The following is a 17,538-nucleotide window of genomic DNA, read 5'->3' as shown; positions in this document are numbered from 1 at the left end:
TTTGCAGCTTAAGAAGAAATACTCTTATTGTCACATTCAGCACATCATCAGTGAATTTTGACCACTGCATTTAACCCATCATGGATGAACCATGAGCATGAAGCAGCTTGTGAGCAGTACTGGAGGAACAGTTTTAGGGATTCAGTGTCTTATATATATGATATATATGTATAAATATTAGAGTGGTTGTCCTTGGAACTGAACATTCCTAGTTGGATAACCGCACTCCTCTGAGCCAGTCAAAGTGCTGCTGAGCAAAACTGATCTACCCACTACTCAGGACATACCTGTGATTTGTGATTGACATGCATATATTGTGTACCGAGTCACAAATGTTGCGGTTTATGTTGATGCTTGTTTTCTGTGTGATTTTGAGGTTGCTGGGAATGATGTGAATGTAGTTTGGGGGTGCAAGGAATTCTGTTTTTTTTTTTACCTGGAATTGAGCGGGAACAGTTAGTTCTTTGCAGGCTTGTGTGGTGTGGCTGTGGCCAACAACAGCTATTGCTCAACAGACACTTAGGTGTTTTTCTGACTAAAACACTACAATATCGTTGTCCCCTTGAAATAATCGCCTAAGTCCTTTTTTTACAAAAATGTTTTTTTTTGCCTAAATCATCTCCTCATGATGCTGACCACCTCTGGCAAAATTGCCTACATCCTCAGTTAAACAGACTGTCATTCTACCCCTTTAGTAGAAATTGCCCATGTCAAGAGTGTGTCAAATGGTTCAGTTTTTTGTGTTTCCTGAAAAAAATGACTCAGGCAATTATTTTAAGAAGGTGACGATATATATGCCAGTTTGCCATCTAAACTTCTCTCATCTTTGCGCTTGCACTTCGTGAGTCGCACACCAAGCTGCACTAAATGTTTTTCTTGCACAGCCAACACTGTTCATATTTATAATAATGTTTACATTACCTGTTTATTGTCACTACATATCCAAATACTCTGTAGACAGCAAACTAATAATTTCTTTGTGCAGGGCAAGCACTGAACATATGACAATAAACAGTTTGAATCTTGAATATACATTTATATATATATATATATATATTTATATAAAATTATGTATATGTGACGGGAAATGCTGGCCTTTTGTTTTTTATTTTTGATATTTACATATATATATTTGCAGAAGTGACAGGGGGAAACCCCTGTAAAACCAATCATCCCAACAAAATTAAATGTAGAATCTACAAATTGCATCAATAAATATTATGCATATTTAAAAAAATAATAATAAAAAAAAAAACAAAAAAAAAACATTGAGACACTCGCACGCCCCCACGCACGCAGTCCGACTGGTCCGTCCGGTGCCGCGCCCTGCCGAGTGGGCGTGGCCTAGTTCCGAGGCCGCGCCCTGTTGGGAGGCGTGGCTTCTCTCATAGGCCACGCCCACTCGGCGCGGCCCGACAGGTACGCGGCTCGACAGGTGGAAGAAAAAAAAAAGTTAGAGGAGCTGAATGACAGGAGACCGAACCCTGCTGTGTGGGAGGGGAATCCACGACATTGAAAAGGGAGTGAGGAAGTATTTCACTTGTTCCGGAGGAGAGCGCACACGTACACACACACGCGTCCGAAGATAAGCTGTCCTTCTGGGATTGTTTTCTCGTCGTGCGCCGCTGACAGGTGAACCGTCACCATGCTGAAGAGGAAAAGCAAATCCAGCGATATTTCCCAGCCCAAAACCACGTAAGTAGAAGCGGAACTTCATCTTTTTCAAATCTCCGAACTCTATTTGAATCCTGTTATCTATTTATTGTCGTGGACCCTCTAGCTGTCGACCTGTTATATCTTATTTGCGTGCAAGTGAACGCAGCGCAGGTGTAAACACAACCGCCTCCCTGTCAGGATCTCCCAACCAGCACTTCTGGGCTCCTTTTCTCCCTAATCTAGCCATTTTCTATCATGTACAAGTAAAAAATAATATGTTACATAATTTTACATTGCGCATAACAAACTGCAGTGGGTTTAGAAGTAACCCCCCCCCCCCACCCTCTTTTGGTTGAAGTCACTGCAACTGGACTTGTGGAGGATAAACTGTGACAGGACTGTGCATTGGACTGCGTGCACTGTGCTTGTGCGTGGGTGCGGGGAGGTGTGGTTGACAGGTTGTAGTAACTGGTTCGATAAGTATTTCGCTGTCCTCCTTTTCCGAAGATAACGCGGAAGGAATTCTTTCAGCCTCTCCCATTATCTCAGCTGCATCCACCTCGTCCTCTCCCTTGTTGCATTTGTAGGTTGAAATCAGGCAGGTTTAAAGCAGATATAAAATGCTTTATGAAATGTTTATAAGCTCCCTGAATGTCAGTCCTTGCCGCGGGCCGGAGGGATGGTGGAATGTGTTTGAGGCGGTAGGAATTGTGCTTAATGTCACTCGGCAGGTACGGGCGGCCCCCTTGGTTTGGCCTTTACTGACCTGTGAAAAATGTATCCTGTTCTTTTTCTATCATCCCTCATTGTAGTTATTCAATTTACACGTTCAAAACGTTGTGAAAAAACACCAAAGCGGTTCTTTCTTTTGATTATTCTGTAGCTGATTACATTTCTTTCTTCATTTAATTGGTTTTGAGAGAAAACAAAAAATGCAATCTATGGAAGCGGGCACCTTATCAGAGCGAGCAAGTCCAAGCACGACATCCAGAGACGGGTGATCGGCAAAGCCTCGCTATTTGGATCCTAATTTTAATATCAGCAATAAAAGAAAACGAGTTCGGACTCGTTGCAGAAAGCGTTAAAGGAGAGGTAATGCTTTTTTTTCTCCCCCTCGGGTTGTCGAAACACGGTCACACCCCGAGATGACTTCACCAATCTGGATGAATTTGACCCTTTCTCTGCAGGACCCTCCGTCCCAGAGCACCACAAAACACACACACACACATAGAGTCACGTTTAGAGACAGCAGTTGCATGAATCACCGATAATTAACTAATCATGCAGGGAATCTGGATGGGTTATTTTATCTGCGACCGATTATATAATATAATGAGCACAATGGGACAAAAAGGCAGGGTATGTATTCATCAGTTGGGAATTTCATAAACAAAACAACCTCCTCGGAGTGTGCGAACCACCGCTGTTTCACATTTAAAGGCTCGGATGGAGTTACTGCCACCCGTGCCAGCAGCGGCTTCCATCCAACCGGCGGACGTAGACGCGCTTTTGTTCGTTTTCGATTACACGAGTTTGCAGACATGGTTTGAATCCGGCGAGCTGACAGAACCACCCCTCAGGTGTTTCCCATTCAGACGGGAACGTTGCCACTGCAGAGGAGCCAAGCTGTGCAGCATCTACCCGTCAGAACAAGCTCCAACATTGATTTTTTTTTTTTTTTTTTTCCATTTAAAAAAAATAAATAAATAAAAAAAACTCTAGGGACTCTAAATTGACGCTAACGTTCAGTTGGCATCTTCAGAGTTATGTAACGCGCTGAATGGAGGTTGAAGCACGTGTGTGTGTGTGTGTGTGTGTGTGTGTGTGTGTGTGTGTGTGTGTGTGTGTGTGTGTGTGTGTGTGTGTGTGTGTGTGTGTGTGTGTGTGAAGAGATGGGTGGTGGCTTTTCAACTGACAGACTGTCATTTGTACAAAGCCAAGCATTGTGGTCTTGATCAAGTTATGTCGACTTTGTCATGTCCCAGATCCAAACGTTGACTCTTTTTCTTTTCTTTTCTTTTTTGTTGTTGGCACAACTTTCACAAATCTGACATTAACCTCAAAAAGTATTGATTACCGCACGGCGTATGAATAAGCACACTTCAAGCTCAAATTGCAGTCGAATTCACTTAGTTATAAGTTTCACAGCAGTCAACGGCATGGGAAAAACTAAAGAATAATAATGATAATAATGATAATAATAATAATAATAATATACGTTATAAAGATATTATGTAAAAGTTAAAATAAATAAAAATAAAAATAAAAAAGGATCAAATCCATGACATTTATGTTTGTCAGAGGCTTCTAAAAATAACTGAACTAGTTATCATTTATATATTATTCCTAAAAGGCGAGGCTGAAAAATGTTTATGACTAACCTTTGAGGAGTTGTAGAGGATTCCACACATACTCAGGCTTCACTCGCTCTTAGAGTGATGAGTAACAGGCTTATATGACCCAAGAGTCAGAAACTCACAGGAGATAATGAAGAGTGTGTTGGTGTGTTATCACAAAGACTGCATTAATGGTGCAGCGCCTCCTGTGAAAAAGCGGACAGCTGACGTTTGACTGGCCGAGCAGGTTCCTGCCTCAGACACACCCGATCGCGGCTACCGTAATGCATAGGTGTTTATACAAGAGCGAGACGGCGAAGGCTACGCACGGTATAAACTTTCACCTTTATTCCAATCAAACACATGTGTCGATTTATTTCCGAGGGCTTGTTTGGAACAATGATGGAGAATCGGCGAATACGGCGACTGTTACTGTTGAATATTAAGGGCACTGGGATCGAAGCGTTGCCTGCGGTTTATAAAATCTGTTTGTTTCAGTGTTCCGTCCACAGAGCTGAGCCTTCTGATAGAGAAGCTGCAAAAGAATGCCGACAAAGTGGAGAAGAACATCTACGACGTGGAGCAGAACCTCAACAAGGTGCTAAAAGCGCGGACAATCTTTTTAAAAATCATTTTACCTGACACAATGTCATATACTGAGGGGTTCATCGTTAGCATCGTAAGCGAGGCAAATCGGCTAAAATCACGATATTGGTTATAGAATCAGACCAAATACCGAATAGAATACTGAATTAATCTTATGAATCCTCTGAAACTCCTTTAACTGACTGATATCGATGTGATTCCGCTGCAGGATGTCAATAAAATCAACGAGGGAAAGCAGCCGCTGTATCAAGAAGACACCAACAAGCGAATCCTCAACTCCCTGGAGCTTCTCACCGGCCTGGACGACGACGCGACCAACGCAACGCGTCTCAAGCATCCTCAGGCTCAGATGATCACGCAGGAGTGAGTAACACACCTCCGCCACCAGCGCCGATGGTACATGGAGGAGACACACACTCTTTTAAATTATGTTAAGGGTCAATTTGACCCATTTCACCCATTGACCCAATGGGTCAAATTGACCCTTAACATAATATGAGGGTTAACAGACGGACTGAATGATGCGGTTGTAAAAGCTGCAGAACCCAAAGCGAAGATAAAATTCTCCTCGTCGAGTACCTACTTATTTACTTATTTTTGGTGTGTGTCCAGCATGAAGCAGCTGCGCGATAGAGTCATGAAGCTGAAAGAGGACCATGACAGGATCTACAACCTGTCCCGCATGGAAGGGGTCCCCACCATCAACTGGGGCAACATGATCGATGAGAAACTGGTATGTAGGTTTGTTTTTCGATAAAAACGGTAAAACACACGCAGATGATCCGTGAACACAAACAAAACCTTAAATGATATAAAATAGTAATATCATGGGGTTATTGTTATGAAAGCCAGGATGAGGACGACGGTGCAGTCTTTTTTTATTTTTACATGCCGAGGATCCGCGGGCTGATTCCGGCTTTGTCTCCTTCCCCCCCAGGACAATCTTTCCAACAAGAGCTTCGGGCAGGACCTCCCGTCCGTGGAGAACGAGGTGGAGGAGCATAACATCTTCCACAGCGAGGTGGAGGCTTTGGCTCCTCACATCTCCTCCAGCGGCGACAAGGTTGGAACATCTGGCCGCTTCGGGATGTTTTCTTTCAAGGGTTCAGGGTTCAATTCATTCCATGACGTCATCTGACTTTGGGGATTTTGCTGATTATAACCATGCGCTCTGCAAACTTGATTAATGCCAGAGGTCAGATTGGTTTTGCGAGAAAAGCTTTTCCTCTTATCGGTACATCAAATCCATCAAATGATATCCCATCACAGTCATGGAAGTTAGATGCCTTGCTCAGAGGCGTTTCCAGCACTAAAAAGAAAAAAAACACAGTTGCGCCGACAGAAATCTGCAAAAAGATGTGTAAAGCATATCATCTTCACAGGCTGACACGCTTCACAGATTTTGTTATCATAGTCGGAGCTGATTATATCATATGTCTTGCAAATTTATTTGTCAATTGCAAATTAAGCACAGTTTCATTACATTCCCTGGTTGTGTCCAAGGGTCAGGTTAGGCAAAAACATGAAACGTACAAATGGGTATTAATATGATTTTTTTTTCCTTGAATAGAAATTGATAAATAATCCTGTATGAAATCCCATGCGCAATGTGACATGATGAACACATATATGTGTACGTGTGCACCTACACAGACACACACAAAAACAGCCAATGAGTAATTTAAAAAAAAATGAGACTGTGCTTTTGTTATATAACAAATATGTTTCTATTCAAAGATGACTTTCAAGTAACAATATTGTAATATGTAATATTTCATGATATTAAAGATCAATATATCGCCAAATTCTAATATCAAATCCCCTGACAAAATATTTGGTAGCTCTGATGAATAACTTTACACATTAAGCAACACTTAAAATCAGAAACCAAATGTTCAGCCAAAAACAATATGAATACAAGTTGAATGGATATTTGATTTTTTATATATACATATTTATATATATTTATACGCACACGTGCAAATATACACCCATATCCATAGGATATTACAATACTTGACAAAATTAATTGGCAAAAGTTGCACTGTTATGGAATCGTCAAAGCTAAATTATTGCATATTTTAAGATTCAAACAAATATTTGTTTTTTGCAGGACTATGTCAGCAACCTTCAGATGAAGTACAACAAACTGATGGTAAGAAACTCCAACACATGCAAGAATTGCATTTAATAAAAATAACAATAATAAATTATAACAGGTTCAAACAATTGAAAATGGGATGGTCTTGTTTTTTTTTTTGTTTTTTTTTTTTAAATCATCCCTTTTGTAGACCAACTCCAACGCACGCCAGCGCCACCTGCTGAGCCTGCGTGACTTCATGCAGCGCTGCACAAACGAGCTGTACTGGATGGACCAGCAGGCCGAGGAGAGGATGAATTACGACTGGAGTGACTCCAACCCGGACTACCCTGCCCGCCAGAGGCAGTACGAGGTAACACCCGTGAAACATATCCAACGGGCGTGACGGGGGAAGCAGTTGACAAACTCCTAATTGTCAATGCAGAGCAAAGTACAACAATAATTTAGTCTGTTCGAGAAGAGATAAAGCAAAATTGAAAAGTGTAGCTATGACGGCTGTTGCATAAAGGAGACTTTAGGTTTCATCAATAGGAAAACGGAAAGGGAAAACTAGAAGAAACTGCAAAAACCCTAATATTAAAATGCATTCGTGAGCCTTGATATCTAAACCGGGGCCTTGAAATCTGAGTAGCTCGGACTAAAATAGATTTGAAGCGTTTAGTGTTTTCAAAACAAACACTTTTACCCTGAAGTGTATGGAAAAAATTGTAACTAGCCACAGCTGTCCCGAAAGAAAAATCTATATAGTTTTGTCTGAGATCCACTAATCCCAGTATTGAAATACTTCCATTTGATTGTTTATGTGGATGTCATGTATGGCTGAGCGGAGAAGGTTTAATGAATTTGAGTTTATTTTTTAAGCCTTGAATTCTGCAGAGCTCTATCAGTTCACCCCCTTGAAGACTACGTTTATTGATGAAACGTGCATCAGTGCATACAAAGAGGGCCTCTCATCAGTCTGTAACGTCCAATAATCCTTTCCCCCAACAGAACTTCATCACCAAATTTCTGGAATCCAAGGAGGCCACCGTCACCAAGCTCAATGAAGACGGAGAGAAGCTCATCGCCTCCGAACACCCGGGGAAGAACGTGATCGAGGTACGGCCTCGGTATCTTGAAAAATATGTATTTATGGATGTTAGACACTTTAAACCCTGGACACAGTTTCGATGAACTGATTTTTCACAGTTAATTGAGCTCGTGTAACACGTTACACTACTGAGACCTTGGGGCATATATGGGGCATATATGAGTATTGATGTGTTGGTAATCTTGACGTTTCCAACTGTCTTTGGTTTTTAAATGAGTTTCATGGAGTTTGAGCAAGTAAATAATGACATTAATGCACTGACGTGCAGTCAGTTGAGGCAGGGAAGGCCGGGCCTCACCTGACATCGTGGAAAGAGAAAAATGTAAAATGAAAAAATTAATTAAATGGTTATATTTATTCAGTGATTTGTACTATAAAGTTATTTTCCACTTGACCTCACCATTTTCAGTTGTTTTTTTTTTTTTTCAAAATCGCTGAAAAAAAAATCACATTTAGCGTTCCAATATGAAGAAGAGACTTGCGTTGGCACAGCAACCAGCTGAGCCCACCATGGATTGCACAATGTTTATGCTAACTGTGCTTGCATGCTAAGCACTGAGACCGTATTGGTGTCTCTGCGGATGTCACTATTAAAAATTTCAAACACTTTTAATAAATTAACTAGATTTCCATAGTTTAGCTGGTGTGTATAATGTTTTCCGTCAACAACTGCCACTGCGAAGAGACACTAAGTGAGGCACGTAGTAACAGTGCCTCTTGGAAGGGGGCGCTGGTGATCCCAGGGATCCTTCTTACTACTCGGCTACAAAATAATGTAATTAGCAATATCAAGCTACAGTAAACGTCAGTGCCTCACCAGCCATGAACCTCACGGCATTAATGAAAGATGTCTTGAGCCAATCAATCATCTCTGTTTTTCAGGCTCATATGGAGGCAGTTCATGCCGACTGGAAGGAATATCTGAACCTGCTGATTTGTGAGGAAAACCACCTGAAGCACATGGATGAGTACCACAAGGTTAGTTAACGCACGCATTTCTCAAACGTCTGGACGCACATTAACTACATGATCACAAGCGCCGAACTCAGTAGCAACTCAACGTCACGACAATAATTGCCGTGCAATGTCATGAATACAAAATGCATCAAAGGCGCATCATAACATAAACTACAATTAATAGTCACTCTTATAAAGTTAAAGCCAAATTCAGCTTTACTGTCAATTTCTGCGCATGTACCAGACGTACTGAGGAATCGAGAAGACTTTTCTCACTTTCCCACTGTGAAATGAGACTAGCAAAATAATAATATGTGCACATTAACAGCACATTAACAGTGCATAATAAACAAACAAACAGAATAGAGTATAAAATGCACACGCAGATACTATCTACTGGTACCTGAAATGTATGTAAAAAAAAACTGAAATATATATGTACTTTGAATTTGGATCTAAAGAGAAGCAGCAGAGTTATCTGTACAGTTTAGCGCAAAAAAAAACAGTCATCACTGGTTTAAAGTAACATTCACCAACACCCCTAAATATACTATTTATCTTCAGCCGTCACGGCAGCGGCTGTGTAAATCGGTGTATATTTGTGCGTCTCTAGTTCCAAAAGGAGGCCCGCGACACCCAGGACCTGCTGAAACGTCTGGACACGGAGGTGAACCAGAAGTACAACCCGGAGTTCAAGGACGTGTACCAGATGGAGGGTCTGATCCGAGACCTGGACGTCAGTCTGCTTTTTAACTTCTCCGGCACGCGCTTTCAAGCACACGCAGATAGTAAAGCAAGCCGCTGTTGTGTTTGCAGGACCAGTCCAAGGCCGTGGATCACTTTGATGAGCGGGTCAAGGCCCTTCAGAAGAGGAGCCTGCAAGTTCTGCCCCTGAAGTACCGCAGGGAGACGCCCCAGAAGCTGCTCCCCATCGAGGCTCTGTGCGAGTTCGACACAGAAGAGGTACGGGCGAGGATTCTTGAACAAACCCAAGGGACGAGACAGAACAAATCACCGTGGTTGCACTACCTTTATTAAGATTTTTATTTCACCCGTGTGAACCTTGTGGTCCTTATAAATCAGTTGTCTTCACACACGACCCTGTTTCAGCTCGAGGAGGTTCATCTAATTCTAATTCCCTAACTCTAGGACAAACTTCTGCCATTAAAACAAATGTATTTTTCCTTGCTTTTTGGAAATAACGTTAATTGTGAGTTGTAATGGTTCAACAATGCAGGCACCAAAGTCTGAAAGCCCTGAGGCTTCGTTTACAGACATACATCTCAAGTGTGTGAGGGGATCAGAATTCTGGAAGCCACCTATTGAATTCACATCTCTGTATCCATTGTTGATATTTTCCCCCTTCAATGCATGCATGTTTTTTTATAGTATGAGATCCATTATGATAGAACAGTAAATACAAATACGTGAGAAATGCAAATGAACGTAAATAAAATTGTCACTTGCAGGGGCAGATCTCCCGCGGCGAGCGCTACACTCTTGTCCGGAACAACGGCACAAAGTGGGATGTGAAGAACGCTGCGGGACATAAAGTGTCGGCCCCGGCGATCTGTTTCATGATCCCCCCCACCGACCCCGACTCGGTGGCCATCTCCGATAAGTGAGTGTGAAGATGCGCACGCCGCAGTTAGCGTGGGAATAACTCCTTCTGACGTCTCCAATTGAATGACGGCTAAAGTTGTATTTCGGTTGTGGGATGTTGACCTGATTTGTATTTACAGTCTGGCTCAGCAGCAGAAATCCATCAAGCAGAAGATGGGGAGCAGTAAGGCTGCGTTGCTGAAGCGTTTTGATGAACTGAAGAAGGAAAGCATGGGAACAGGTACCATTTCTAATTTGTAGCTCTCTCACCAGTTTACTCCATTTGTTTTTTTTTCTGCGTTTCGATGTGTTACCGCGTCTGTATTGGGGACATTTTAGCCGACCATTTTAATTTCCTGACTACTCTGTCTGACATGCATCAATGTCTGCATTAAAATTGAATTCAACACACATAACAGTCTAGCAGCCATCAGGTTGTATTATTGGGTAAGGACAAATAAATCCGCTAATGTTACTTTGCATTTGCAAAATGCAAAAATAAGCCTTTGAATGAATATAATCTTAGAGAACACAGCTTTTTGGTGTAAATCGCTCTCCTAGAAGGTGCCGCAGGAAAACCGTCAGATGCAGATAAGATGTCTTCACTCATTGTCATATTGAAAAAGACTCTAATTCGATGAATAATGTAAATTCCTTAACACTGAAAAAGTCAGTTCAGCGTAGCATATCATGCAACGATCCTCTGTTCTATATTGTAAATATGAAGTAGAATGGTTATCACCAGAACATTAAAATCACATCAGTAAACGTCAGTAAGGAGCCTTATCTTACTCGATAAGTGGATACAGATTGAGTTTGCTTTTGCTGACATAATTTGCAGCTTGCAAAGTCCACACTAGTATTTTCATGATTGTGTGACATCAGACAAGCAGGAGCAGCAGTGCCGCCAGCTGATGGCAGGTTTGGACAAGGTTGTCGGCGACCTGGATAAACAGGAAAAGGCCATCTATGCTCGAGTGCGACCTCCACTGGAACAGAACAGGCAACTGCAAGACAGCGCTGACCGCCTGCAGGACTTGAAGGTAAAGTGCTTGAAAGCGCAGAGTTTTATGTTGGGAAAAAAAAAAAAAGAATATATTCACACTTTTGTAACTCGGCAATCCCATGATTTGGCTTCAGGACATCGCCACCACGGTTCGCAAAATCGAACCAGAGAAGTCCTCCACAGTCCAGGAAGCGAAGAACTTCTTGGTCGCGAACCCGACGTCCGCTAGCGCTCCTCAGCTCAGCGGCAAGGTGGATGAAGCCAACAAGAAGTATGACAACATCGACCAGCTTCTTCAGTGCTCTCAGGAGAAGTACGCAGATTCATGCATTACATTACATTACATTACATTACATTACATTACATTGCATTTGGCAGACGCTTTTATCCAAAGCGACTTACAATAGAGGACATAGGGACTGCAAATACACTTGCACTTACACGATGCACAGGAAATATACAGAACAGTAACCTTGGGTAAGTGAGTTTTTTTTTTTTTTTTTTGGGACAGAGACACACAAACGTACACACACACACTGCAGAGCCTAACTTGCTGCCAACCTGATCTGGGGCATCAGCGCAGTAAAAAGTCCTGAAAGAGAAACGTTTTTACCTGTTTCTTGAAGGTACACATCTGTGTACAGGTACACATCGTACACATCTGTGTATTGATTTCTTCGTCCGAAAACACAGTTCAACACAGGGATTAGTGGTATTATTAGAAATTATATTCATTCACATACTATCAAAGATAATGTCATGGATGTTGTTAAAAATGAAACGTTTCGATTGTTTTTTTTTACCATAACATGGCCACAGTTCCTAGTGCATCTTCACAAAGCTAACTGTGAACCCTTACCTTGTTAAAGACTGAAGAACTCCAACCAGCTGGAGGCTTCCATCCAAAATGGAAAGACTTTGCTATCGACCTACGAGAACAGGCTGGCCAGGGAGGAGGTCGCCCCGGCGGACATTTCCTCACTGGAGAAAACTCAGCGTGAGCTGGGAGTAAGATGGCGTTTCTGTCAATAGTTGATCTTAAAAAAAATACACGGATCATTTTCATTATCTAAATGTAACACGTCCGAATTTTGTCCTGTAGAGCACATGATATTCCCTGGAATGAATTATATTTTGGCCTCAAAGAAATAAATAATCTTTCTTTTCCTATATCCCTGCAGGATATCTCATCAGATCTGAGAATCAAGAGGTCAGCATTGACTGAGACGGAGCAAAACCTGCGCTTGGCCAAAAACAGCTGCAACAACATGGCCACCAAATTCCAAGAGCATTGCCCAGACATCGAGAGGCAGGAAGCTGATGTGCAGAAGTTGAACAATCGCTTCAATCTTCTCAATATGCAGACCGACAAGAGGTTAGAGGGCCGAACCCGGGAGTAACTATTCATCATGACGTCCTTTGCGCATGAGGTTTGCGTAATTCTTATTTTTTTCCATGCCGCAGAGCTCAGAGTTTGCAGAGAGCCAAGATGTCGTACAACAATTACCGCAACGACTACGACAACCTGAACAGCTGGCTGTCCCGCGTCCCAAACTACGAGCCTCGCGAAACCGATGACGTGAGACAAGTGCAGACCAAGCTGAAGAATCAGCAGGCGAGTGACGGCCAGGAGAGCTCTTGTCGTCGGGGCTTAAAGAATGTTTTCTCAAAGCTTCTCTCATTCACAGAATTTGCTGTCTGACATCGCGAGGAAGGAGTCCGACCTGAACAACGTCTCCAAAAATGCACAGCTTTACCAGCAGGCTATTAAGGTAGGATATCAGATGAGTTTTGCAAATCATTTGAACGCGAGTTTGGTTGTCCTCTCACTGACGCCTCTTCGCAGGACTACGAGAACGAAACTGAGAAGTTTAGATCTATCCTCGACATGGAGGACGGACTGGTACCTCAGACATACAAGAGGAGCAGACTGGAGTCGCCTGCGCTGACGGTCAAAGCAGAGGTAAGACTTCCAGGATGTGGCACGAAACATTTCTCTCCTAGAAACTTTTTAAGGCCCAAAGTCTAGTTGTTAGCTTAACCCTCATATTATGTCAAGAGTCAATTTGACCCATTGGGTCAATGGGTGAAATAGGTCAAATTGACCCTTAACATCATACGAGGGTTAAAAGCCCGCCAATCCCTGATGTTACTCGCTGCTTCGTCCAATAGGAATCTGCCATCGAGGCGAAGTTTACTGAAGTGAATGCAGTGAACAAACAACGCATGCAGAATCTGGAGTTTGCCCAAAGCCTTCTCAACCAGGTGGGATGTTTTCCATTTTATCTTAACACTTGCATAAACAGCATAGATGACCGTGATAATAATAATGCCAAATGTTGTTCTGAAGCAACCCGAGATACCCTTGATCCAGTCCACCACCTTGAAGTCAGTTCATGCTGCTCCCCCTGGAGAGGAGCCGTGGAGAATCAAGAAGAAGTTGGAAGATGAGATTCAGAGGAGGGAGCAGCTAGAAAAAGAAATCGAGCTCATCCAGACCGACATCTACGTCCTCGAAGGCCAGAAGCCTCAGGACACGATTGTCAAGAAAGAGCTCATCAAAAAGGTCGCCGACCCACAGCTGGATGAAGAGGTGTACAAGGCACAGCAGAAACTCTCGGAGGAGCGCCGCTCTACCCACACCATGGAGAACGACCTGGAGATCCTAAAGTTGAAGCTGCGCGGTCTTGAAACCGAGGCCAGAGAAGGAGCGCAGCAATACACGGTCAAGGAAGTTCTCCGTATAGAAAGAGACAGGGGGCAGGAAGAAGAGCTGCGCAAGCTTCGAGAGGAACTGGATGAGCTGCGAAGAGAGAAGCTGATGAGAGACAACGAGCTTATTCTGATCCAGAAGCAGGTGGTCTGCCTGGCTGAGGAGAAGAACAAGGAACAGGAAATTATCACCGAAGAGGAGGTGATTAAGGTCCAGAATGACCCCCAACTGGAAACGGAGTACAGGGTGTTGCTCGACAGGAAGCAGAAGGAGTCCGACGGCAGGAAGGAGCTGGAGGACGAACTGCAGTTTCTTCAGGACAAACTCAAACGACTGGAGAAGGAGAAATCAATGGCAGAAGAAAAGATCTCCATCAAGGAGGTGCTTAAAGTGGAGAAAGACGTCGGCTTGGAACGGGAGGTAGAAAACCTCAGGAGGCAGTACGAAGACGAGAAGTCCAAACGAAGGTCGTCACAGCGAGAGAAGGTCGACCTTCAGAGGAAAATAACCAGCCTGGAGGAGGAGAAATCCAAGGTTATTGTCCAGGAGAAGATGAGGGAGATTGTCCGTCCTGACCCTAAGGCTGAGAATGAGGTGGCCAATCTCCGGCTTGAGCTTGTGGAGCACCAGAGGCGCTACAGAGATGCAGAGCTCCAGCTCAAATCCCAGCAGGACGAGCTCACCATGTTGAGGAACAGAGGACCCCAAGTGGAGGTCAAGGAAATCATCAAAGAGGTCATCAAATACAAAACGGATCCGCAGACCGAGAGAGAGCTCGAGAGACTTCGCAATGAAATTGTCGACAAAACTCACCTCACGGAGAAATCGGAGATGGAAATTCGTCAACTCAATGGTGAAATTCAAAGATGGAAAGACACCAAACCCCAGGTGCAGACCAAAGAGGTGGTGAATGAAGTGCTGCAGTACAGAGAAGATCCCAAGACCAAGGAGGAGATCGAGACCCTCAAGAGAAAACTGTCCGACGAACAGTCAAAACGCCTCGACTTGGAGAGAGAACGGGCCGATCAGGAAGAGAAGATCCGACTAAGGAGGATCGATCTGTCTCAGATTCGGGAGAAGATAGTTCAGCAAGAAGTGGTGAAGGTTGAAGAGGACGCCGTGCTCCGATCGGAATGCGACGGCTTTTTGCACAGCATCAACAATGAGCAGAGACATAAGGATAGTCTGAAGGCGGAGCTGTTCCAGCTGCAGAGACAGAAGGCCGACCTGGACCTTCAGCTGGAAGAGCTGGAGCGTGAGCGGAGGGCGAGGCGGGACGCCGAACTGGAGATCCAGAGGCTTCGAGTCCGACTCAATGAGCTGGAGCTGCGGGACAAAGAGAACCGTGAAAAGGTCACGGTCAAGCAGAAGGTTGTTCTGCAACAGGATCCCCAACAGGAGAAGGAACACTCCATTCTCAGACTGCAGTTGGCTGAAGAGAAGCACAAGCGCACCCTACTGGAGAAGGAACTGAACGCTCTGCTGCAGCAACAGATCACGCTGGAGAAGATGGATGTGAAGGAGAGAGTCGTCCGCACTGAGAAAGTCCAGGTTGAGAGAGATCCGGAGGCTGAGATTGAGATTGAGAACCTGAAGAGAACTTTGGAGGAAGAGAAAAGGAGAAAATGGGAACTTGACCAAGAGCTGGCCACTCTCACGACCAGACTTTCGGAAATGGAGTTCACAAACACCAAGTCCACGAAGGAACTGGATTACATCCGCGATGAGAGCAACCGTCTGCAGCAGGAAAACCAAAGGCTGCAGAATGAAATCCGTAAAATTCGCTCTGAGATTGACATCACCACCAAGGAGACCCGGCTGATTACGGAGTCTGCGCCGAGCGACGACGGAAAGTCCCTGGAATTGAGGCTCGATTCGCTGCAGAGGGAACTCACAGATCTCAGAGGTGTAACGGCCCTGAAGGACGGGGAGATCGAAACTCTTCAAAAGAAACTGGCCGCGGTGAGAATTAAACGGGAACAGAGAGAGAGCCACCTGCGAAGATCTATCGTGGTCATCGATCCGGATACCGGCAAAGAGATGCGGCCGGAAGAGGCCTACAAGATGGGTCTGATCGAGTGGAAGATGTTCGTCAACCTCCAGAGCCAGGAGTGCGATTGGGAGGAGATCACGGTGAAGGGCCCGAGCGGGGAATCTTCAGTTCTACACGACAGGAAGTCAGGGAAGAAGTTTTCCATCGACGAAGCGTTGCAACGGGGCCACATCACAAATCGTCAGCTTCAGCAGTACATTAACAAAGAAATCACCATCCAGGAGTTTGGTGTGATGGTGTCGGGCAAAAAGTAAACGCAAATATTCCACAGAACCCTTCGCCCTGCAAGATTCCGTGTTTCGTCTCTGGTTCTTACCATTCTCGCATTCTCTGACTTTGGGTAAACTGGCATTTTTTTGTACTTCTTGTCTGAAGTTGTCTGCAACATGTATTTATTTACTTACTCCATCTTACGGTAACGGACGCGACGACATCCACTGATTCAACTTATCGTTACACCACACTTATTTACTTCAACGTGGCATGGAAAACTGTTCTGTTGCTGAACTAAGCTTTCATTTCTTCCAATGGGTAAGAGGGTGACGGGTATGTCATGATTTTGATATCGACATTGAAATTCATTACCTGTTTAACTGTTCCATTTATCGGTGGGATTTTCCAGATATGTGTGCTCTGCAAGACCAAATAAAAGTTATATTGAAGTGAGACCATTCTATTTTGTTTGGCATCTTTTTTGACATACATAGATGTCTTTCACTTACTATTGATTTGAAAAGGGATCATTTGATTTATGGATTTGATTATTTATAATGTTAGAATAAAATTTCAAAACACTTCAACTACAAATGCTACCATTTCAATTCATTCTGCCCAAAGGACTGATTGGCTCCCGAACTATGAACATTGCACTTAAGACTTTGGCAACTAACACAAAGGATCATCCGGATAGTTACGGTATCAAGTTTGGAAATTACGAGGCTTAATTAATTTTACTGGGTTATGACTTTGCCAGCCTACACGACTTTGCAGTTTCAATCCTCGTCCTCCGAGAGCACATAAATTCCTTAAGTAAGACTTCTGATTATATCCATCCATCCATTATGCCATCCATCTTCTCCCGCTTTGGTCGCGGGGCCAGCAGCTGAAGACAATTATCTTAAGAAAATATACATTAATGGTCTTTCAGGATTGTGAAGTATTGTTTCATATATTTGGCACTTAAATTGACCAGGATCAAGCATCCTTTTAGACTAACCGTATTGATAGAGAGACACAAAGCAAATGTAGAGTTTACCGTGTGCGGTGAGTGGTGGAGACTGCGGTAAAGATCACTAGGATTCCGTCGGCCTTTCTGCAGAGCATCTACCACCGCAAGGGAGCAGCCTCCATCCTCAAGTACCCCACCCAGCTCCAGCACCGACTGCTCACACTTCTACTCCCAGGCCATTGTATAGGAG

At 43.7% G+C, this 17,538-nt stretch overlaps 1 protein-coding gene across 1 annotated transcript; it reads left to right on the top strand.

The window, feature by feature from the left end:
- Positions 1-1,534: 1,534 nt before the first annotated feature.
- On the top strand, positions 1,535-16,787 carry ppl (periplakin). The gene is made up of 22 exons (XM_086171041.1): positions 1,535-1,695; positions 4,491-4,590; positions 4,807-4,961; positions 5,211-5,331; positions 5,536-5,661; positions 6,712-6,753; positions 6,890-7,051; positions 7,690-7,797; positions 8,672-8,767; positions 9,360-9,482; positions 9,563-9,709; positions 10,216-10,367; positions 10,489-10,589; positions 11,234-11,391; positions 11,489-11,667; positions 12,224-12,362; positions 12,536-12,729; positions 12,819-12,969; positions 13,043-13,126; positions 13,201-13,317; positions 13,527-13,619; positions 13,705-16,787. Exons 1-22 carry the CDS (start codon positions 1,646-1,648, stop codon positions 16,372-16,374), a joined length of 5,268 nt encoding a protein of 1,755 aa, XP_086027167.1. The 5' UTR covers positions 1,535-1,645; the 3' UTR covers positions 16,375-16,787.
- The last annotated feature ends 751 nt before the right edge of the window (positions 16,788-17,538 follow it).

The sequence above is a fragment of the Fistularia commersonii genome, chromosome 23 (genome assembly GCF_037954325.1).
Source record: "Fistularia commersonii isolate RoL2024-O1a breed Wild chromosome 23, RoL_Fcom_v1.0, whole genome shotgun sequence".
In the NCBI taxonomy this organism is placed as follows: Eukaryota; Metazoa; Chordata; class Actinopteri; order Syngnathiformes; family Fistulariidae; genus Fistularia; species Fistularia commersonii.
This window is presented reverse-complemented; position numbering and strand designations above follow the sequence as displayed.

What these genes read in the sequence shown, in the direction of transcription:
- ppl (XM_086171041.1), top strand. Translation starts at nt 1,646, where the DNA reads ATGCTGAAGAGGAAAAGCAAATCCAGCGATATTTCCCAGCCCAAAACC. An exon ending in CGGGGAAGAACGTGATCGAG is followed by an intron (nt 7,798 to 8,671) that starts GTACGGCCTCGG and finishes TCTGTTTTTCAG; the next exon opens with GCTCATATGGAGGCAGTTCA. An exon ending in AATATGCAGACCGACAAGAG is followed by an intron (nt 12,730 to 12,818) that starts GTTAGAGGGCCG and finishes TCCATGCCGCAG; the next exon opens with AGCTCAGAGTTTGCAGAGAG.